Below are 22,615 nucleotides of genomic sequence, written 5' to 3'. Positions count from 1 at the left end.
ATGCAATATACATAGCTCACAACTATTCCATATGAGACCACCACTTCCCATTATCCATCTGTTACTCCTTTCTGTTGCATCTTTGAGTAATGCATGCATGAATTATTCCCCTCTGGTGACATATAATTTAAACTAGTTTTTGTTACCAGAGAAAAGTAATTCGTGCATGTGTATTTGAAAGTAAGGGAAAAGGTGATCCCATATAGAATCATCCTGAGTTGCTGTGAATCATGATGTATTTTGCAAAATTACTGTTCAAACTTTAGATGGGTTGTATTTATTTATTTATTTATTTATTTATTTATTTATTTATTTATTTATTCATTCATTCATTCATTCATTCATTCATTCATTCATTCATTCATTCATTCATTCATTCATTCAACTTATATGCCGCCCACTCTACCCAAAGGTCTCTGGGCAGCTCACAATTAAAAAACAATTATTCTGAGACTGTAAGTAGATTTCTGTGTTATTTTTACTTGGAAAAGCTTTTCAAAAATGTAGTAGTCTGAAACTTGAGTGGCGAGGATCCCCAGAAAGGATACTTGGCTGAAAGCCTGGGAATTTCTACTGGGCTGGGCTGAAAATATTGCTTGGTACATTTTCATTGGCACATAGCCAAGGTTCCCTCCAAGCTGGGCATTTGTGCAAGGCGTGTGTGACTCCATCTTCTTGCGCGCAGCTCTCTTCCTCCTCCGCACAGCAATTGGGTTTAATTCCTTTGGTTTTGGTCATGACAGAACCCTGCACACGAGGGGGGGGTTGCAGTCATGTGCGCATGCAGGGGGAAGTTGCACGTGTGAGAGGCAGAGCCCCACCCAGTGGGGCTGAAAATTAGAGGGTAAATTGCACATAGCCCCTTTTTTTTTGGGTCCCCCTGAATCATGTCTGGGACACTTGCAATTCTTCTTTCCCTTCCACCCTGCATCCAGCCAACACATCCGTTGACCCTTCCTGTGGCTTTCTTCTGAATGCACATATTAAAATACTATGCCATCTGGGGGATTTTTGAGACAATTCAGTTGGGGTTTCAGCTGTTTCACCCCAATCACTGGGCAAAGTCCCACTGTGCTGTTTGAGTGTCCCCACAGAGGCAACATTTTCCTTGGCTGTTGAGTGAACCTCTCCCTTTGAGCTATAGAACTTCCCTGGGATGCAAAGCATTAAAGTATCAGCAAAGACAGGATCAGGAAGGAAGGAGTGGCAAGGGGAAGCAGGAAGGAAGGAAGGAAGGAAGGAAGGAAGGAAGGAAGGAAGGAAGGAAGGAAGGAAGGAAGGAAGGAAGGAAGGAAGGAAGGAAGGAAGGAAGGAAGGAAGGAAGGAAGGAAGGAAGGAAGGAAGGAAGGAAGGAGAGGTTATCCGCTGGAATGCAACTCCCATCACAACAAGCATGAATGGTGAACTCCCAAATCAATCTTCACTGATTGCTATTTCAAATGTAATACAAGCTTTGAATCAAAGCACAGCAAATCCAAATACAGTAGTTCCAATTCAGGTCTCCCATGTAGTCACACCCTTACTTTATATATTATTTTCTGGCAGGGGGCACCCATGATTGACAATCAGTGCCCAGTTAGGAATGGGCATAAAGCAGGGAAACACATTCTCAAAGTGCAGATCTGGCATTAATCTCCCTTGGAAAAAAAGCACCTCTAAATATAGAAGTGGTATACAGGTATGTCTAACTTTGAGCTTGGAAGATCCACTTGTGGACCTCACCTTCTGGAATGAAATAATCAGACAAGACATGGTATTACTAAAAGAAAGAAAATATTCCATTCAACATAGCAATTAGATTTTGACATTGATCACCCTGCAGTAACATTGTTCACTGAAGTTAAATCAGTCTTCAAAGGGATAGATGTGTTAATCTTTAGCAGCAAAATAATAATTACAAAAACTTGTGGTGGACTAACTGATTCCATCACTGATATGGTGAGCTTTCATGGAAACAGTCCACCCCTATTTAAGAAGGTGGACTATACAGTATTCCCAAAATCTTATGCTCTGATGGATCTCTAAGTTTTAGGGGTGCCATAACACTCTGAAATCAAATCGGTGTTTGAGGTGAGGAGGTGAATTTTGATTAGACATGTCCCCAGATGGTCCACAAGAAAAACAGAAAACATTTGCACTGACTGTGTGGTTTTTTTATTTATTTTTCAAGGGAAAATTTGTCCATTGTGTGGGTTTGTCAGGAAGCACACTGCATGCAAACTCAATAACCATTGCCTTGTGGGTTGCATGAATTAGACAAAATTGGATACACTTTGTGCAGAAAGAGATTGCAATTAGAGCTGATGGATCCTGAATATCAGAACACTACAACTGAAGTAGTTTTTCATGGTTGAGAAACCAGGTTTCAAAGAATGCTGTTCTTAAGTCCTGAAAAACAATCATCAATCAAAGCAAGCTGATCTGCAAACTTCAGGGAACATGGTGGCAGTGTGCAGTTGAGAAAATCACCTGCTGTGAGACCCACTCACAATCAGCCCTTAAAGTTTTTTGTTTGGCAATAATGTGCTATCTATAACATACCGTACATTTCTGTACTTGGTTTTCAAAAGATTAGATTGGAAAAGCCCACAATTAACACCCAAGACAGTAGACTGTTCTAAATTTTAAGCAATCAAGCATTTTGTACAGATTATGTTTATGATTTGAATAAATTATGGAATGCATCACACTTTTTGCATTCTAGTCTCACAATGAAATTGAGATATCTGTGTTAGAGTTCAAAAATGTAACTATATGGGGTGCAGAGGTGCTGCCCTAAAATTGAAAAGTTCTTTTAAAAGGTACCTCAAAAGAGGTGCATTAGAAGAAAAACTATTGCTTAAAAACTCAGCTGAGGATATTGTTTACAAAACAGCAAATGTTTTTGGTACAACAAGCAACTAATAAGATAACAAGGCAGAAATAGCTCATGCAGTTTTGTGCCAGTTTTCGTGGTGAAAAAAAGTGAATAGAGTGCTTATGTTATATGAAACAGAGACAAAACAGGAAAAAAAGGAAATGCATTTTAAATTGCTGCTTCAGTTGTGTTTTACCTACAATGTAACTTAACAAAGAAACAGAATAGAATAGATGTGGAAACAACAATATATTCTAAAATAGAAGTGTTTACAAAATAGTGTAGAAGGAGAAAAAGATTAATCTTATTTTAAGCAGTTTGTTTAATGATAAGCAAGTAGAAAAGAAAAAAAGGTGCTATTTGTTTTATAAAGCTCTAGCCTTATAATAATTACCTAATTCAGTGGAGTAACAATAAGGAGTATGGAATCATACAATATTCTGTAGCATTAATAAATGAAATATGCATATGTATTGTACCCAGTGTAATGCATTTTATTCTCAGTTAACTATGTCAATCTAAGCGCTAGCTCAAGGAAGGGAGGATTTTATTCTGACCTTGATGGCCAGAAGCTTGACAGGCCAAGCCTTGGAGATGCAAGAATCTGGGCTTTGAAAGCCCTGGGAAGAGAAAATCTTGGGAGAAGCAAGCCTTGCCACCTTCAACATTTGAGCTTTCATTGGCTAAGAATGTTTAGAGCAGACTGGATGCTTGGTCAACAGCCACAGGTCCCAGGCGAGCGCAGAGGCGGGGGGTCAGCCGCGGACAGCAAGAGCGGAGGGGCAGTGCTGTGAGGGGGCGGGGTAATGTTGCTGTATATAAATCTTTTGGGGCGTAAAAGATAAAAAAGTACCCTCACCCTGGTTTAGACTCTGAGACTGCAGTAGATTATTAATACAGAACTCTTGTGCAGTGCTGCATAGTGGAAAGACATTCTTTCTGAAGGGAAGACGCCAATGGTCTGAGAGTGGTCAGGAGCCAAAATGGACATACCATCGCTATGTATTCCAACTGGCTAAAGGCTTGATGAGAAAATATTTTTCTGTCGGTTAACAACATGCTTAGAGCTAAATAATGCTTTTCATTTTGTATTTCTCATTACACGAACTGTTCTTTAATGTAATTTAAAGTAATTTAATGTAATTTAAAAAAAGTTTTTAAAGCTTTTTGAGTTATATTACTTTTTACCTTTAAATGAAATATTATAGAGATGTATTCTCTGACTTTTTAGGTTATGAGCTCCAGTGTTTTAATGTTTTTGTACTTTTGATTCAAACATGACTAAAGTTCTTGTCTGGACTATGTATAGCTACATGCTTGCTTTGAGATGTAATTTCTGACTTAAGTATTTCTCTAAAACTTAAGTTCTGTTTGCATGAATGTTTAAGTATTTTATGCCTAGAATTTTTGCATAATAGTAAGACTTTCGGATTTAAACCTATGTGCCTACAGTTTTTCCTCATAACTGTAAGACTGAATTTTTTTATTTGCTAATTTTGAGTATGGAACCTAGAAATTATGTAAATAAATAGAACTTGTACAGAAATAAAAAGTTCTGGAATTGCCAGGAACTTCTGCAGCAACAAGTCTTATAATCAGGTAGCCAGATGAATTTGGAAAGCTTATTACTGATTACATGGTTTCATTCTGGCATTCACCCCTTACTGGGACAATGTCAGCAATTAGTCAGCTATGACGAATCATAAAATCTGTTCTCTTTGCCTGGGAGGTCTATAAATCTTTGTAGGACTCCTTGTGGAGTCTGTTATCCTCATCAGAGGGTGGTGCATATGTGGTACAGTCCTGCCTGGCTTGAGAGACTAGACGGACAGAAAACCTTGGGAGCAGCAAGACTTTTTTTTTCTTCAAATTTTTAGTTTGAGTTCTGTTTTTAATCACAGGGTTTTACTGCAGTTGGGGAAAAGATCCTGCATAATTTGGCAGAGAGTGGTCGTACTGGCATTATTGCTATTTTGTCTTAGGATACATGACTGCAGAAAGACCACTTCCTCTTATCGGGTATGGAGAAATCTAGAGACATTCAAAGTGCCCTGAAAGTACACTCTAAACTGCAATTAACCTGAGCTTTGGGAGTAAATATAGGTGGGACTCCCCAAAGATTCTTCCAAAATGTATGGAATTTGCTGGTTCTGGATAAGAAATTCTGAAAGAACAATGTACAATATAGAACTTCAGTTACAGTATTTCTATGAAAAAACAGAACACATAAACCCATGTCATTTTTTGGACTAGAACTCCCAGAATCCAGATCTGGAGGATTCTGGGAGAAACACTCCCAGAAAACACATTTTCCAAGCTCTGGCTACTTTTACCCTCTTGATTCGGAAGGTGTAGGTGAAAGTACAAAGGTAACACCGGAGTCCTTCCCATTCAGGAGGCAAAATTCTTGATTAGGACGGATACAGAGCTCTTCACAGGGGGGAGGTGACTCCACACAGGGGGAACTACTTGGTTCCAGGCCTCTTTTGATGTCTATAGGGCTGCTGATCTCTCTCTCATGGGTCAGAACGCCACTGCCTCTCCCTGGCCCACAGAGGAAATTGTTGCTGCACACAACAGCGCCTTGACTCCTTTGCACAGCTGTGAAGAGGAAAGAACACAAAGGGCCATGCCATGATGGAAACACAAAGCTTCTCTCAAAAAAAGAATTAAATAAGCAAGGACACCTCTGGAGGGAATCTCTCCAATTACTTACAGATATTCACAGCACACTCCCCTTCGTTGATCCTGAAAGGAAATAAAAAGGAGCAGTAAAGTATCTCCTCAGCTCTCTATAGAGGCCCAATTTACAAACCGTTTTGGCCACTGAAGCATGTGTCGTGTGGCAAAGACTGCAGAGCCACGTGTGTGCTTCTAACAGGCAGGCAGTCTCCCTCTTGGAAGGGAAGTAGTGGGGGGGGGTCAGACAAGGCCCAACAGAATCTGCTATAGCTCAGTGGGTTGGAGCACCTCACCGAGGAGATGGGAGTTCAAACCTCTACTGAGCTTTCCTGTAAAGGTGACAGCAAAGGTCATTCAGAATACATGCCGCACCAACAGTGCAGGGTGTGGCATGCCCTACCACCTACGTGGCCTTCAGCAAACTCTACAGTCCAGTGATTGCAAATGTTCAGGGCCACCAACTTGGAGATAAATAACAAGAAATTGCAAGGTTAAATGAGGGAGATGAGAAAATGAGAGAGAAAGGGGGGATGCATTTTAGGAAAATAATGTGTGAACTTCACATTTTGCCTTGAGCCATAAATTAGGAAGGTACACCTCTCCTGATATTGCTGGACTCATGCCAGCATCATGCCGTTAGCTATGCTGGTTAGGGCTGATAGGTGACACCGTCCAAGAACATCTGGAAGGCTTCCAAGTTGCCTTTACTTGCGCTGTTTGGGGATCATAGAAAAAAGGCACCTACAGTAAAACATATATCCTAGCAAATTTTCTCCTACCTTTTTTCTTCCCCTTCTCCATGGCTCTCATAGAACCTCAGTATACTGCAGAAGATGGTGGGGCTTTTGTCCCTGCTCAGATCCAGACCCTAAGTGGAACCCAGCAGTATCCCCTTTGCATTCACCTGCACTCCTCTCCTTCCAGCAGTTTCCTGTAGGTGGCGATCTCGATATCCAGGGCCATCTTGAGGTTCATGAGCTCCTGGTATTCCCGTAGCTGGCAGGCCATGTCCTGCTTGGCCTTGTGCAGGGCCTCTTCCAGCTCTGCCAGTTTGCGTCTGGCATCTTTCATGGCCATCTCTCCACATTCCTCGGCCGCAGCCACTTCCTCTTCTAGTTTTCTACACTATAAAGGATGGGACAAAGAGGAAAAGCCAAAAACAAAAACAAAAGAGAAAGAACCCACACAAGGACAAGTTGTAGAATGAACAGTATGATAGGGCGGCCTTATTTGCAGGATCAGTATCCGCTGTTTCACTTATCCATGGTCTGAAAATATTAAAAATATTAAAAGAAAAATCCCCAAAATGTAACAACGAAGTAATATGTATAACAAGGAAGTTACCAGAACTGGGTAACTAAGATCATGCTATGTATAGTGCTCACTATTCTAATAGCCTTTGTGATAATCTGTATTTTCCAGCATTCATGGGGGAGGAGCTTGGAACCAAATATCCTGTGGATATGGGGGTCCTACTGTATGGGTAAATCACCCTTCTATACTTTAATTCTATTTCACTTCAGTATATTGTTATCACATAACCATCACAGGGATGATGGGCCATGTGAAAAATTTCCTGATTATAGTATCCTTTGAATGATTGCCAGACTGCCTCCCGTCTGAGCCTGTGGCTGAAAAGTTCCTCAGAGATTCCCATGTTCCACATCAATTTCAGCATCTAGACTGATCATTTTCCCTTTAAGAAGGGAACTGATGAGACTTGGTAGATCTCTCCACATTTTCCCTCTGCAGACTCCAAATGAGACTCGAAATCTCTTCAGCAAAGGCCGTAGCCGGCTATTTGGGACCAGACCTTTCCCTCAGGGAGGCAGGATTGCACATAAGGGAACTAATTTATTCTCTTCTTGTGTAAGCGAACAGAAATTGTTTCAGTTTATGGGTACACTGTTTAGCAGGCCGGGGGCACCCCAGGCCTAGAAATGTGAAAATGTTTTTTTTTTATCATGGTCTTCATTTCCTGTCAATTGACCATTACAAAACAAAACAAAACAAAACAAAAAACCAAAAAACACCCCCCAAAAAAACAACAACAACAAAACTGAAACAGGGAGTGCCCAGATGCCCAGTTTTGATTTTTTTGGGGGGGACCAGAATTTTATTTTTAGAGGGAGGCCTCCCCCACCCCTTGGTTTGGGGTGGACAAGATTAGTGGGCACAGAATGCCACTGGGTGGGTCATACGTGGACCATGGGCTATATTATACCTGCTCCTTCTAACAGAGGCATCGCAAATCTCAAATGAATACCTTTCCTGTCCATGGCCATGTGTGAACCTTCCCCATATAATATTATCACCATCGGAAATCTCACCAGTAACGGGTGGTGTGCCTGTTGAAAACTAAGCCCCCTGCTCTCCTGCACTCACCTGGGCTTTAACATTTACAGTTTCCATCTGCAGTCTGTGAATTACTCGGGTCAGTTCACCCAGTTCATCCTTAGCACTGAATAGATTGTCACAGTGTTTGGCAGCTTCTGTCTTCAATTCTTGGTACTGCAGGGGAAGGAGACCAATTATCCAGCTGAGCAAAACACTGCTATGTGCCGAAGCCCCAAGGTATTATGTCTGGAGTTGAACCTGGGGATTTTTGCACACCAAACATATAATATACTGGATCCCTGAGTTGCAGCTATGTTCCACTTTAGAATAACTACTTGGGTCCATTTCCCACGGAGCTTCCACTGAGTGGAAAGTCTTGCCAGTGTGGTAAGAGGAGGGTCTCTCCAATTGCACAGGTGTTGCAGTTGTGCAAGTAGAGGGTGAGCTTCATCACGAAGAACATCTCTTGTGCAATGATGTTGCTTTCACAAGAGGTGTAATCCTATGCGATTGCGCTGGCAGGACTTTGTTCTCAGCAGACGTTCATGAGATTACTGGCCCTCAGCCCCTGCCTGGTGGAGCTATGGGCAATTCTTAACACAGGAAAAGCTGTTTTAGGTGGCACCCTATGAAGTTCCAGGGTTACAAACGCTGGTTCCTCTCTGCTCCCTGGCGCATCTAAGTTGAGTCTCTGTTTCCTAGGAATTCCAGTGCATCTTGGTTCAAGGGCCAGTAGCTCAGTGGCAAAGAATATCCCACATTCCATATGGGAGGTAGTAGAAAAGAGGGCTACAAACCTGGTCTTGATACCAAGCTTCAGCCTCAGCTCGGCTCTGAGACGCAACATCTTCGTAACGACAGCGAAACTCATCAACAATGCCAGCCATATCCAGGTCTCGACGGTTATCTATTTTCATAGAGATGCAGGTGTCTGAGATGCGTGATTGCAACTCACAGATTTCCTGCCAAGAACACCAAATGCATTTTGGTTGATACTTTTAAAGAGTCCTTTTTTTAAAAAAAAAAATACAGCAGTACTGAGTTGAGTGCTCAGTCATTTTGCTTATGAGTTTGTTAAGCCTGACCCTCCTTCCCCCCCGCCCCCAATACCTCTACACACAGCCTAAGTACATTTTCTTGTACGTAAAGGCCAAAACAGATGAGACAGGCAGTTTTGCCATTAGGAGGACTTAGTAAGGCATGGTCATTGCAAAGACACTTTCTTCACATCTCCCCTTTCTGCACAATCAACATGTAAACGGAGGCAGTTGTTTCCTCCAAATGGCCAATCATTAAACACAAGCAAACTAATTTGGGCCTGTGTTGCTGTGAAAGACCTTGAAGGATGATCACATGCCCTCTTCTGCTTATAATCATCTTTACTTTTGATGATCTAGATCCCTATCTTGTCTGCTTTGGTCCTTCATTCCCCAGATTTCAGTGGGTAATGGCCTTCACTATGCTAGAAGAGCATGTACAGTATGTCAGCTTTCATTTTGCATAAGCCTTTCTGAGGCAAGCACATGGAAGCCCTTTACCACAAGAGCTAAGTAGCATTGCTAAATGATAAAAAAAGCATTGTTACCTCCTCAATGGCAGTTTTGAGAAAACTAATGTTTTGCATTAAGCTCTCCACTTTAGCTTCTTTCTTTGCCTTGTCCATGAAAGCACAGTCCACTTCCTGGGGGAAGACAAAAGTCTGTTGGCCTCAAGAGAATTGTCACCAAAATTCAATAGATAGCAGGTTCAATAAATTTGAAATGGCTGGACTTGAACTCAAAAGATTACAAAATAAAAATTTGGCATATTATGTTTGGGATAGATGGGGGCAAATCCAAAGAATAATCAAGGGTTGCTTGGCTAGAATCATAGAATCATAGAAAAGTGAAGTTGGAAAGGGTCTACAAAGCCATCAAGTCCAACCCCCTGCTCAGTGCAGAAATTCCCTATCTAGACACGAGGGCACTCATCACACTGGTCCATGCACTCATAGTCTCAAGAATAGACTGCTGTAATACTCTCTACATGGGGCTTCCTTTGAGACTGATGTGGAAGCTTCAGATGATCCAGAACATGGCGGCCAGGCTATTAACTGGGGTGAAAAGATTTCACCATATTTCCCCCGCTCTGGCTGCCTTACACTGACTACCTAGTCACTTCCACATTGATTTCAAGGTGTTAACTATTACATATAAAGCCCTTAATGGTTTAGGACCTCGATACCTGGCAGAGCGCCCAGTTCTACCCATATCACCCGCTCCAGTCAGGCTGGGCGGCTGAGGGGCCTAACACCAAGAGAGGCCTGGTGGGGAAAAAACCCAGAAATCGGGCCTTCTCAGCAGTGGCCCCTCGGTTTTGGAACAACTTATCTGCTGAGATCCACCTGGCTCTCTCGCTGAGGGCCTTCAAGACTAACCTGAAGACATGGCTATATACAGGCAGGCCTTCCCTACAGCCATTACCTAGTCTGTCTTCCCTTTTCTTCTTTTTCCTTTTCTCTCCTTCCTCTTCCTCTTCTTTCCCCCCTTTTTCCTTTTTCCTTTCCCATCTTGGATTTTATCTTAGTTTATTTTTTTATTTTATATGTAAACCACCCAGAGTAGGCATGTTCTAGATGGGCGGTATATAAATCAAATATATAAATAAAATAAAAAATGAATACAATCAAAGCACATCTGCCAGGTGATTATCTAAGTTTTTCTGCTCTAAGAGTTAGGAAGTTTTTCCTGATAGTTAACCGAAATCTGGCTTCCTTTAACTTGAGCCCATTATTGCATGTCCTATACTCTGGGATGATCAAAAACAGAATGTGTGACTGGACTACCCAATCACCTGGAACAGCAGTTCCCAACCTTGGGTAACCCAGGTGTTCTTGGACTGCAACTCCCAAAACCCTGGCTAGCACAGCTGGTGGTGAAGGTTTCTAGGAACTGCAGTCCAAGAACACCTGGATTACCCAGGATTGGTAACCAATGACCTAGAATTTATGTAATCTATACTAAACCACACAATCTGAAACACATTTATCGGTAACATACCAAATTTCACATTTTGATTTTTTAGATTATTTCATTGGCTTTTATTTCAAATACATTTATGTTCCGGATAGATCTAACACAAGAAATTCACACATCTGCTAAAAGAGGAGGACTCTAAAGTTGGTCTGTTTCCATGCTCTATTCTTATATGTGCCTATCCTCTGTCTCTTTGGCTGCAGTATCAAGCTAACTTCCCTCCTGAAGAGCTAGATGTAGCCATGGAAGCTAACATTAATTTATTCTTTAAGGAGCTGAAACATTTTTGTTTTCTTTTGTTGTTGATGATTTTATTTTTGTATTTCAAGAATGTAATCAAGGATGTATCTTTGCAGCAACTTGCCTTTTTAAGTGCCACATATTCATTTTCGGCGCTGGCTCTCCTGTTGCATTCCTCTTCAAATCTGGGAGAATCAGGAAGACAGACTTTATACATGAGTGAATAATAATAATGATGAAGCTGCTACCCTGTGTCCACAGGTCTGGGAGTTAGCCATATTAAACTCACCAGGCTTTGCTATCATTCTAGCCTGTTGAATCATGTTGAAAACAAGGTCTTCAGAAAAATAGAATCTTAGGTTTTTGAACATCTGGCCCATTAACCACCCCTTACAAACTGGCTCTTCTACCAATGTATGGGAATTTAATGTTCATAGCCCTTAGCCAGCACAGTAATCAACTGCTCTCTCTTCATGGGAGTTATATTCCAGCCCATTGGAAGATGCCAGGTCCAGGAAGACTATATGTTTATCAGAGCTTGGAAAAGTCCTTTACTGTAGTGTTTCACAACCTTGGGTCCCCAGATGTTTTTGGACTAAAACTCCCAGAAGACTTCACCACGAGCTGTGCTGGCCAGGGCTTCTGGGAGTTGCAGTCTGAGCACATCTGGGGATGCAGGATTAGGAGCCATTGCTTTCCTGGACTACAACTCCCAAAATCCTATAGCCAGCATGGCTATTGGGTTGGGAATTCTGGAATTTATGGTTGGAAGGAAGGAAGGAAGGAAGGAAGGAAGGAAGGAAGGAAGGAAGGAAGGAAGGAAGGAAGGAAGGAAGGAAGGAAGGAAGGAAGGAAGGAAGGAAGGAAGGAAGGAAGTATTCGCGAAGGCTTTCATGGCCGGGATCTAATGGTTGTTGTGGGTTTTTCGGGCTCTTTGGCCATGTTCTGAAGGTTGTTCTTCCTAAAGTTTCGCCAGTCTCTGTGGCCGGCATCTTCAGAGGACAGCACTCTGGGCTCAGGTGTAGTTGGCTAGGGGATGCAGTATTTATGGCTATGAAATAGGCTTTTGTCTTTTTCTGTAGATGGGTGATTAGTGTGTCTTGTCGTGGGTGTATTGTTGTGCTAAGGAGAAGAACAACCTTCAGAAAATGGCCAAAGAGCCCGAAAAACCCACAACAACCATTAGAAGGAAGGAAGGAAGGACTGTGCTAGTTGGAGTGCTGGGTGGCCTGTATGTATTCATAGTGCAAGATAAGTGGCTTATATGACTGAGTTTGCCATCATATCCAGTAAAAGCTCTAGGCATATACAGCATGCCACTGAAAAGGGGAACCTAATTTTCAAATCATAGAATGTTTCTTTAATGCTAGATGTAGTGATTCCCAATCTTGGGTAACCTAGATATTCTTAGACACCAACTCCCAGAAATCCTGCTCCTGGTGAAGGCTTCTGGGAAATGCAGTCCAGGAACACCTGGGTTACCCAAGATTGAGAACAATGGTGCTAGAGCATACAATGCCATTATCTTCCACTGCTTTCATAAGAGCATTAGGTGGAATCCTGACAATGCAGCTGCATTGAATGACAATGAATCACCAGCACTCAGGAAAGCTACTTTTCTTTTGAAGTGCGTTCCCACCCAGCCCACATGCCCATCCATGGATGCTTACTTCTTCTTGTTCCCTTCCATAGTTTCCCTCCAGCTATTCGCTTCCACTTGCCACTGAGTTCTCTCCCATTCCAGGCACTCCAGTTTCTTCCTCAGCTGGCTGATGTATTCATGAAACAGGGGCTCCATGTTGCTTTTGGGGTGCTTCTTCTCTTTCAGGAACTCCCACTTGGTAATCAGCATCAGATTCTGCTGCTCCAGGTCTCGGACCTAAAGGGACAGTGGCAGCCATGACTACCCGGCCCGTTCTTTAAACAGAGTGGCCTGTACTATTGTTCCACAGGTGGCTGATAATGCAGAGACAGGGATGTGAAATCTGCTCTGGGCTTTAGTGTGAACTTTACAGGCACCACATAAACCTTTTCCTCCTTTCTTACACAGTGGCTGAAATACTATTACCTTTGGTGTGGTGTAAAGCTACTCCTGTAATGTTTGTAGGGAGGGACACCCAGGCAGTTCATGTTGCGTGCCTGATTGCACAACTAGTTACACAACCATGCCATCAACACTGTTTGCTGGATATGACATCTGTTTTGGTATGAATCTGAAATCTGCTCGGTCTACTTCGAGTTACGTAGACATAACTACTCAACAGGATTTGGGCCAGTTCGTCCTAACACGCAATGTTGAGGAAAATGTAATACTTGGCTGACATATAAAGCAAATAACCTTCCTTGCTGTATGACCAGCCTAATTTATTTTGCCATCTGTGCTGAGATGGTGCCACCACCCTAGTCACTATAGAGAAGCCAGCTACACTGACTGTTATGGGGGTTGTACCTCCGGACTGCACCAGAGGCTATGGGCTAGTTGCATGGGGGGGGGGTGCAGGAAGAATAGGGTATGTACTGTAGGCAGCTCTGCTTTCCAGCACAGGAATGGTTAGGGAGGGCTCAGTAAATGGGGTAGCTGTTCCACTCTTCTTAACGGCAGGACTGTTTCTGCCTCAATTCATTCGGTACTCTATGTGTGCTTGTATATTTAGACTTTCTCACACTGTTCAGAAGAAAAGATATGCCTGGCATGTTTAAAAAAGAATGTTTCTATTGGGCAGCCAAGGCTGCAGAGAGAAGCTGCTGCTGGATAGACAGGATACATATCGCTGTGAGAAATCATGTGATCAGAGCATGATTCTGCTCAGGCAGAATGGTCCTGTTGTCCGTGAAATGAACCCTCCATGCTCAGAAGCAGTGTAGTGCTGAATAACACTGGGGCAAAATAACAGAGAAATGCTGGTCTACGGAAATGTAAATAATGTTGTTTGCTCCATCTTCTTGAAGCAAAATTGATTGATCACCCCCCCCCCACACACACACACACATCGCTGGTATCTGCTTACCCTATGGTTTACACATTCCCTCAGACTTTGTGAAACAGTTTCCATAAAATTGCAAATAAACATTTATGAGAAAGCTTATACTGTACCAAGAAAAGAAGGACTGCCGATGCATATGTTAAAGAAAGCTATGTACAAAAACATATTCATTAGGGAAAGTGATGTTTACACATGCAAATAAGGAATGAAAATAAAGGCTACATTTTGTACCTTTTGGAAAGCTCAGACCGATCTGACAATTGGATGCAATTGAGTTATAACTAAATATGTGCAAACAGACCTTGGAAAAGCTTTTTGTTTTTTTCTGTAGTTTTTGGTTATGAAGTCTGAAAATCCTGCAAGGCCACTAGATATCTTGGCCTATCTGAGAAAGAACACACGTTTATAACTATCTGACACCTTGAAGCCTGCATTCAAGCACCTAGCTGCAGCTGCTTATTTAGAATTAAATATGTGACCCTTACGTACAGATTTCACTCTGTTTGCTCTTTCCATTTCCAGAATGCCGGACATTAGTGCATACTGTGTACCATGAATAAAAAGGTCAAAGAGCATGCAGATATATATGTTTTTGGCTCCAGAATTGGGAGTTCAATTCCTCGCTGTGCCTGCTTGACAAGAGCTTGATGATCCATAGGCTCCCTTCCAGCTCTGCAGTTCTAAGATATATACTATTAAAATGCTTCATTTCAGGACCCTCAGCCTCAGTCTGTTCTGAAGATATCAAAGTCATGTCCAGAACTATCCCTCTCTCCCAATAGGCTTTATGCCTTTTTGCCAGTTCTTTCCCTTTTTATGTGTCATGTCTGAGTTAATCAACACCTCTTGGGTAGTTTCTCCCTAACTCAATCATTCAGCTGCTTTGAGCATCGTCATGGAATGCAATAAGAACTGTCTGCATCTCCCATTTTCTTTCTTAGCCATCCCTCTCATTCTTGGAGCCCCAGTTTGTAGGCTGTGCCTAGAGAACAACCAAGTAGCTTGCCAGCACAGACCGTGGAGAGGAAAAAGGAGTGTGAATGGCTGTAGATGAGACTCAGTGTCCTACTATGAAGTTTCGCTGCTGACATGCATGCACATTCATGTTGCAAGCAAAGATGGGCAAGCCTGTGTCACTTTCTCATGCAGCCTAGTCTGGTCTATCCAATTTCTGCATTTATTTTAAATACCTGCACAAATGTTTTCATCTAAATATGCATTTAAAGGATTCTCAGTGAAAAGTATTAGTTTCTAAATAGATTGTTCTAAATGTTGACTTTTTAAAAAGCAATTTATGTGGAAGAATATACATATATATATCCATATGTCTCCTAATGCATGCATTTTAAAAATGCATTTTTGCATAATATGCCCATTTTTGCAAGTACTTTTCCTAGTATAATGTCCTTTTAAAGTAAATATTTCTTTTGAATGCATTTTTTTTACTGAATTCATGGAGGTACAAAATTTTTAGGGCACCTGGATTTTACTTTGCATATGGATCCCTATGTTTAGAATTAACAGACTATCACTGACATACCCCTTTTGCAAAATTATAATAATAATAATTGAAGAACTATCTTGCAAAATGTAAAGATGCAAATTTGGCAGAATGACACAATCTGGATTTGCATATCGGTCCTCATGTTTGGAAATAGGGAAGTTTGCATCAAGAGGCAAACCACATGGATTTCTTTCCCTTCGATAAGCGTAACTGCCTGACGTTGTTAACTCACCTTGTCAATGAAACAGGCAAACTTGCTGTTCAGCGATTGGAGTTCTTTCTTTTCTTGGCATTTCACTGCTTGGGCGGATGAGTTGATCTCCAGCTTGATTGGACGCAACAGAGTCTCATTGCAAGTCACAGGTGTGATGAAGGGACTACCGTTTTCACTGGGCCAAGCTTGTTTGGACCCATACGGGTGGAAAGAAGGGAAACTGCACCCACTGCCAGGGTAGCCCCATCCTGCCCCAATTTCCCGATGACTGGGTCCGTATCTAGCAGAACGGAAGCTACCAACACCTGGAATTCTACATCTGTTTGGGCTGATACCACCCAGGCTTCTGCTACTAAAGTAACCAGCTCCCCTAAAACCAGGATTGAAACCTGAAGGACTCATAGAAGAGCTGGAGTAGCCTTTACTACCCAAGGGTGGAAGGAATGCTGAGCCAGAGGTAAAATGACGGGGTCCATCTCCTGGATTCAGTGGCGAAGACATGGCTTCTTAAGAAACGAGTACGAGAACGAAGAAGAGACGATAATGGCAGGACACACAACTGTAGAACATCTCACCTGCTTTGGAAAGACTTTGCCCTTTATATTTCTTTCAGGAGGAGGATTTGGCTTCCTCATCATGGGGGGGGGAGTTGGAAATGGTAAAATTTCTTGAATTTAATGAGCTGGGAATGTTTTGTTTTTACTTCATAAAAGAGAAAAAAACGTGGTTCATGCTATCAGTCATGGTCCATACATATAGTTTACGTCTCTTGAGTTTGTCAGATTTACTAGGGTGATACATTCTAGGGATCTATAAAAATTGGCACCAGGAGAGGGATTCTATTTTTAATCTGGCACCTTCTTTTGTAGTCAGCTGGGCAAACGTCAAAGGAAGATTCCCAAATATCCTCCGAGATACCTGCTTGTCTTCTTCAAGAGCTCAGGAGAAGAACCTCTCGTATGGGAGAGAATCTCATTCTTGTTCCATCACAAATTCCACAGCCTTGAAAAGCTACTTCTCTAGACTGTAGGCATCCTTCAGTCTCGAAAGACTATGGTAGCGTGCTCTGTATGGAGGACTTGGAACAGCGTCTAGTGTGGCTGAGGAGGCCAATTCGAGAGTTACAATCTCTAGACTACAGGCTCTCAAAATCCCCCAGCTGCTTGCGGGCCCAGGTGGAACAGCCCTGCACTTCCTTCCCACACCAAGATGCAGTAAAAACAACAGCAAGACCATTATGACAGAAAATTATAAACAAGCAGAAAATTGTCAATAGTACAGATGATTATGGGTGACACAGAAAATGACATGTGGATGGACAAGGCCACAGCTTGAATTAGTTGTAGCGGGACAGTCTTGGTGCAGCATAAAGAGGACATCTCAGTGTTGAGTGACCCACCTGCCAGCCCATGCTATCCTCCTAGCCCCATACCAACTGGGTATGAATACTTCCCCCCCCCAGCACAAGAGCACCAAAGCGTGGCCCACTGCCACTGGTCATGGGGAACTTTGGCAACCCTCCTGAGATGGCCACACCCCTGTCAGTAACCAGCTGCTCAATCCCATTAGAGGGGATCTCTGTGACACGGACAGCTGCCCACCTCCCTTACATGGGATCCACTCCACTGCAACCACCGTGATAATACAACATGCAAACACAACCCTCCATCCCACAATACAAATTGACATGACCATGAACAAAGCAGAGGGAAGGTGAGTGGGCCAAGAGCCATTGCCTGCTGCCAGAACTTCAGCCAGAGCCCACTTTTGTATTTCCCTGGCCAACCAGAAACGAAAAACCTCCTCCCTCCATTCAGACAGGGGAGACCACGACTCTCCTACCCCAGCATCCTCCTCTCCCTAGGCCACCCCATCCAAGAACTACACAGGCTGGCCGTCCTTCTAAAAAGCATCCCGGAGCATCAGTCTCCCTGGCTCTGCTCTGTCTTATTGAACTAGATGGTCGCTCACGTAATATGGGTTTTGTATACCATGCTTGTGTGTGGATTTTTCTATTCCCCTTCCTGAGCTTTCCTTTATCCTTTCCCCCTGAAGGCGACAACAGTGGCACAAGGCTTTGTTTCTCCCTGCACTTTCTTAGCTGGAGAAGATTTCAGGTGCAAACTGGTGGTAGAGCAACATGCTAAAGAAACCATAGCCAACTCATAGATATAGCTCCAGAGGCATGTGCATATACAGTATATGCCTCTGGATCTAAAGAGAGGAAAGGTGGTCCAGTTCCAGTCATTCTTACATCTCCATATTCACACAGGGTTATATATACCCCAGATTCGCAGAAGATCAAAGCAATGTAACTAGTGCTTGTCATGATTCATGGAACAAATGGAGAGACCATCCAAAATAACCATTGCATTTATTTTTACTAGCTTTGCTTGTGCTTTCTTGCAAGTATTAATGACAGTCCAGCAGGCCCTCCAAAGGGCGGCAACCGCATCGGCAACAGATGCCTTAATCATGGTTTTTTATTAGTCAATGAAACTGGGATGGCCACAAAATGCCAAGTTAATGATGACTTTGGCAGCACCTTTGTCTCTGGACAGACAAATGATTGGACACTTAAATAGAATGTCGCTGTGGTCATCAAGGTGCAACCTGCTGAATAGAACATCCCTCGGGATGATGCCCTGTCACGTGGAAATCAGCTTGTGTAACTGTGACATCTTCACAAATGTTTCTGTGACTTTCACAAGTCTTGGGGTACCCAGGCTCTCTCTCTCTTCCTTTCAGGTATGCAAGGAGTTGGCCCTGTTGCTGCTTCGTTGCTTCAGAGTATACAAAAGGAAATTAGGAAATACCATTTACAGGGGGAGTCACAACAGGAGCAGGTTCCGCCTCAGCCCAGCTCTCCCACGAGTAAATTAATTCCATGGGTGCATTTGGCCCACTAATTTGACAGGAACGTTCACATTCAGGTACACTCAGAGGGAGAGCTATGTTTGGCCTGGTTATTAAGCCCAGCACCTGAGATGCCTGTTGCTGAAAACTCCCAGCTCATAAATACCATGAAATTGCTCTTCCCCCACAAGGAAGCAGCCAAACCTAGCTTTGCAAAATGGATATAAAGGACTATTTGTCCTTCTGAAACCATCCAAGCTTTCTCTTCTCCTTCTTCCTCTCCCCACCCCTCTCCTCCCCAACCCCCCCAACCCACATCTTTTTGATTTTCCTTCCTCTGATTCCATCTCATTCTGCCAAGAAACAATGTCTTGCCGTTCCTGTTGTGGATGGGGTGCGAGGACCTACAGCTCCTATTCAGACATTTTGCCCCCCCAAGGAAGGCAGTGCAGGGTCAGCCATGGTGCTTGCCCTCCTATGCGTCCTGGACAGTGTCATGGAGGAGCAGTTTGCTTTAGCAGCAGGAGCGTTATCTGCGGCGGACCCCGACTGGCCCGCAGGAACAGCCCCTGCAGAAATGGGCATTGTGCTGGTATTGGTGCTGAACACTGTTGTTGTGGCTCTAGATCGAACTGCCATTTTGTGAAGGCCGGAGGAGCTGTTCCTGGGGCACCACGCATCACGCCCATCACTTGCAACACGTCTCTGCTGCAACCTCTTGACCTGGGGATTGATACCAGCGCCTTAGTGATGAAGTGCCAGGAGAAGAATGATCTCCAGAGCCTCAACAGCAAGTTAGCCTCTTTCATTGAGAAGGTGAGTTGCAGGTGGGGAGCAGGAAGACAAGTGTCTCCTGGTCCATCAGGGAAACATGGCTGAACAAGGACGATGGGGAAAGGGGATTCCAAACGAGGTTCCTATGCTAAGTTTTAGCTGGCTGGATAGCTCAGTGGTTTAGGTATCTGTCTGCAGAGCCAGAGGTTGGGAGTTCGATACCCCAATGGGCCTTCTGTGAGTAGAGCCAGCCTGTGTGGCCTTGGGGAAGCTACCCAGTCTCAAGGCATCCCCAGGAGAAGAGAAGAGTAAGACACTTCTGAGAACTCTCTGCCTGGAAGACCCTGTAAAAGGGTTGCTATAAGTCAGGACTGACTTGATTGATGATGATGATGATGATGATGATGATGATGATGATGATGATGATGATGATGATGATGATGATGATGATGATGATGATAAGTTTTAGGCATATGGTCAAATGTTGAGCAGCCGATCCTATAGTCATGGGACAACACTGTGTGTTTTTGTGTGTAAGATTCACAATGCAAGTTCTTGACGATCTTTCCTAGTTAAATGGGAGTTGCATGACTTGAAACAACATTGAAGAAATATGAACATTTTGCTAAATCACCATTTTTAAAAATGAATTGACACAAATTTCTCAACCCCTGGTACTTGCAACCCTTGTAAATGTGGTAACTTCATGGATGAATTCATGAGAGAAGTCATGATAGAACAGTTCCCACACTGGCATGACAGTCACCTGAGTATATGCCAAGCCTTAGACATTTGCTTGAAATGCGTATAGAGCTAAACTGGTGCTAGAGATGTAGGTTCATGTGCATGCCCTGCCCTCAAATATTCCCCTACACCCAGCAGGGCCATACACCTTGGTCTTGTATCTGTGTAGAGCTGAATTGGGCTGCAGAATTCCCATGACTGAGAAATATGTCCCCACTGGATGAGGACCCAGAGCTCCCAGAAGGCAGGCTCCATCATCCTATATTAGAAACCAGTGTCCAAAAGTGACCCCTGAGGATGCACTGCTTCCAGAGAAGGGGACCACACAGCCGAATCAGAATCGGAACTGCCCTCAAATCCTGAACAGTGATGATGACTCTTAAAGACACAGGACAGAAGGGAACTTCTAGCAGAAGCGCAGGGCTGCATCATCCTTGCAAGCCAATAAGGCATATTTAGAGTCCCTGTTCTACGAGTAACCTGTGATCTGATGAGGCAAAAGTTCCCACAATTTGGGGCTTGAGTTGATTGACACTGTTTTGGGATCCAGGCTTTTTGGGGACCCTAAATGATGTAGGTTGGAGGACTAATGTGCAGGTCTTTCCCACCTGTTCATTATTGTAGATCACAGCTGGAAAGCATCCAGATAATTTGCATCACACATAAACACATGCACAGTGAGACGAGGAGTTTAAAAACTTCAGCTATGGCCTTCATGCCATGGGTCATAGCTGAAGGGAAATGGCTCCTCTTATTGTAATATCAAACAGCAGCCTCTTCTTTAGTTATCTGATAGGACACTTCACACCAACATGTTGGATGGTTACTAGAAAGCACAGGCACCAACGGTTTGCTATTGCAACCCAGGTCCAGTTGTTGGAACAATACAACCTGAAGCTGAAGACTCAGTGGGATTTTCTGCAAGAAAAGAAATGTCACAAAAGTGACATGGAACCCCTCTTTAAGGAACATGTCAAGAGCCTGGAAAAGGAGCTGGAGTGTGCGGAGCATAAGAGAGAGGAGCTGCAGACTGAGTGCCAGGCTTTGGAGGAAGCCCTGGAGGGCCATAAGAGGAGGTGAGCTTTAAGAAGCATTAAGGTGGTATAATCCAGCTATTAAGATTCTCTCTCTCTCTCTCTCTCTCTCTCTCTCTCTCTCTCTCTCTCAATCAATCAATCAATCAATCAATCAATCAATCAATCAATCAATCAATCAATCAATCAATCAATCAATCAATCAATCTCAAATGATTTTTTTTAAGTAAGAGCGTTATACAGAAAAAAAGACTGGGGAAATTTGATACACATTTTCCCATTGATCACATGACACAACAGCAAATGCAAATCAGCCCAGTCTTACAGTTCCAATATAAATCTTCCCCATTACTTTTCAAAAGTCAAATTTGTTCACTTTTGTTCAAAGAGTGTGATTACTTTGAACAAATGCAGAAAGGAAAAATCAATTGTGTGTGTGTGTGTGTGCGTGCGCACCCATACACACACAAACACATACACAGAGTGGTGTTTCAGCAAAGCACCTTCCCCCTTGCCTCATGCCTCATGAGAGAAGATGAGCAGAGTGCACATGCACATATACATAAACACACACAAGTAGCTCCAGCACCCATCCCTCTCCAGAAAGCCTCTCTTTAAAAAACAAACAAACAAAAAAAAACCAATTTCTCCTCTGGCAGAGCTCTTGCTTATTTAACATAATTTTATTTACATCTTAATGAGTTCTACCTGTGGGCAAGAAAAGATGAGGAAATGAGTGACTGAGAAAGGAAAGCCTTATTAAGGCAGTTCCTTTGACCTGCACCACCTACAGGCATTTCAAATGGAACTGCAATTAAAAGGTTTTTTCTCCTCTGCTTCTGTGGCCACATATTGAAGAGAACTGAATATTCCACTCCAACTTCACAATGAGAGAATGTGGATTAATTTTGATTTCACTCACTGTGTAGTCACACCCTAACATAACAGAGATGGAGGTTTATGAAGCTGTACCCCTTGGCTTTCTTGGTTCAGAGCTCAGCCAGTTTTCATAGAATTACAGAATTATAGAACTGGAAGAATCTATAATTCTGGACCAAGGATCACTGAATCCAGCCACCTGCCACGGCTAAAGTATCCTTGCTATGTGATCATTCTACTACTGCTTAAAAGACTCTAGTGAAGAAGAGTCTACTATCCTCCAAGGCCATATGGTAGCCCTTCATACACTTAAAGATGGCTGTCATATCCTCTCTCTGCCTTCTCTTCTCTCAGCAAAATATGCCACATTCCCTCAACTTCTCTTCATAGGGGTTGGTTTCCAAGCATCTCACAATTCTAGTTATTTTCTCTGGACATGGTCTAGCTTCTTGATATCCTGCTTAAACTTGTGGTGCCCAGAACAGAAACACTACTT

General features: G+C 43.0%; 1 protein-coding gene across 1 annotated transcript; it reads right to left on the bottom strand.

Annotated features, from left to right (window-relative positions):
* Nucleotides 1-274: 274 nt before the first annotated feature.
* Nucleotides 275-16,727, bottom strand: LOC110070016 (keratin, type II cytoskeletal 8). Its single transcript, XM_020777604.3, has 9 exons — nt 15,851-16,727; nt 12,801-13,009; nt 11,255-11,315; nt 9,462-9,557; nt 8,674-8,838; nt 7,925-8,050; nt 6,444-6,664; nt 5,574-5,605; nt 275-5,458 (listed from the first exon to the last, which is right to left on the bottom strand). The coding sequence occupies exons 1-9, from the start codon at nt 16,331-16,333 to the stop codon at nt 5,187-5,189; spliced, it is 1,665 nt and encodes a 554-aa protein (XP_020633263.3). The 5' UTR covers nt 16,334-16,727; the 3' UTR covers nt 275-5,186.
* Nucleotides 16,728-22,615: the final 5,888 nt, after the last annotated feature.

Source organism: Pogona vitticeps, chromosome 2 (genome assembly GCF_051106095.1).
Source record: "Pogona vitticeps strain Pit_001003342236 chromosome 2, PviZW2.1, whole genome shotgun sequence".
Lineage (NCBI taxonomy): Eukaryota > Metazoa > Chordata > Lepidosauria > Squamata > Agamidae > Pogona > Pogona vitticeps.
This window is presented reverse-complemented; position numbering and strand designations above follow the sequence as displayed.

Coding starts and splice junctions, on each gene's coding strand:
- LOC110070016 (XM_020777604.3), bottom strand. CDS start 16,333: ATGTCTTCGCCACTGAATCCAGGAGATGGACCCCGTCATTTTACCTCT. Junction 9,558..11,254: donor AATATGTGGCACTTAAAAAG/GCAAGTTGCTGC, acceptor GTCTTCCCCCAG/GAAGTGGACTGTGCTTTCAT. Junction 5,459..5,573: donor GGAGTGTGCTGTGAATATCT/GTAAGTAATTGG, acceptor TCCTCTTCACAG/CTGTGCAAAGGAGTCAAGGC.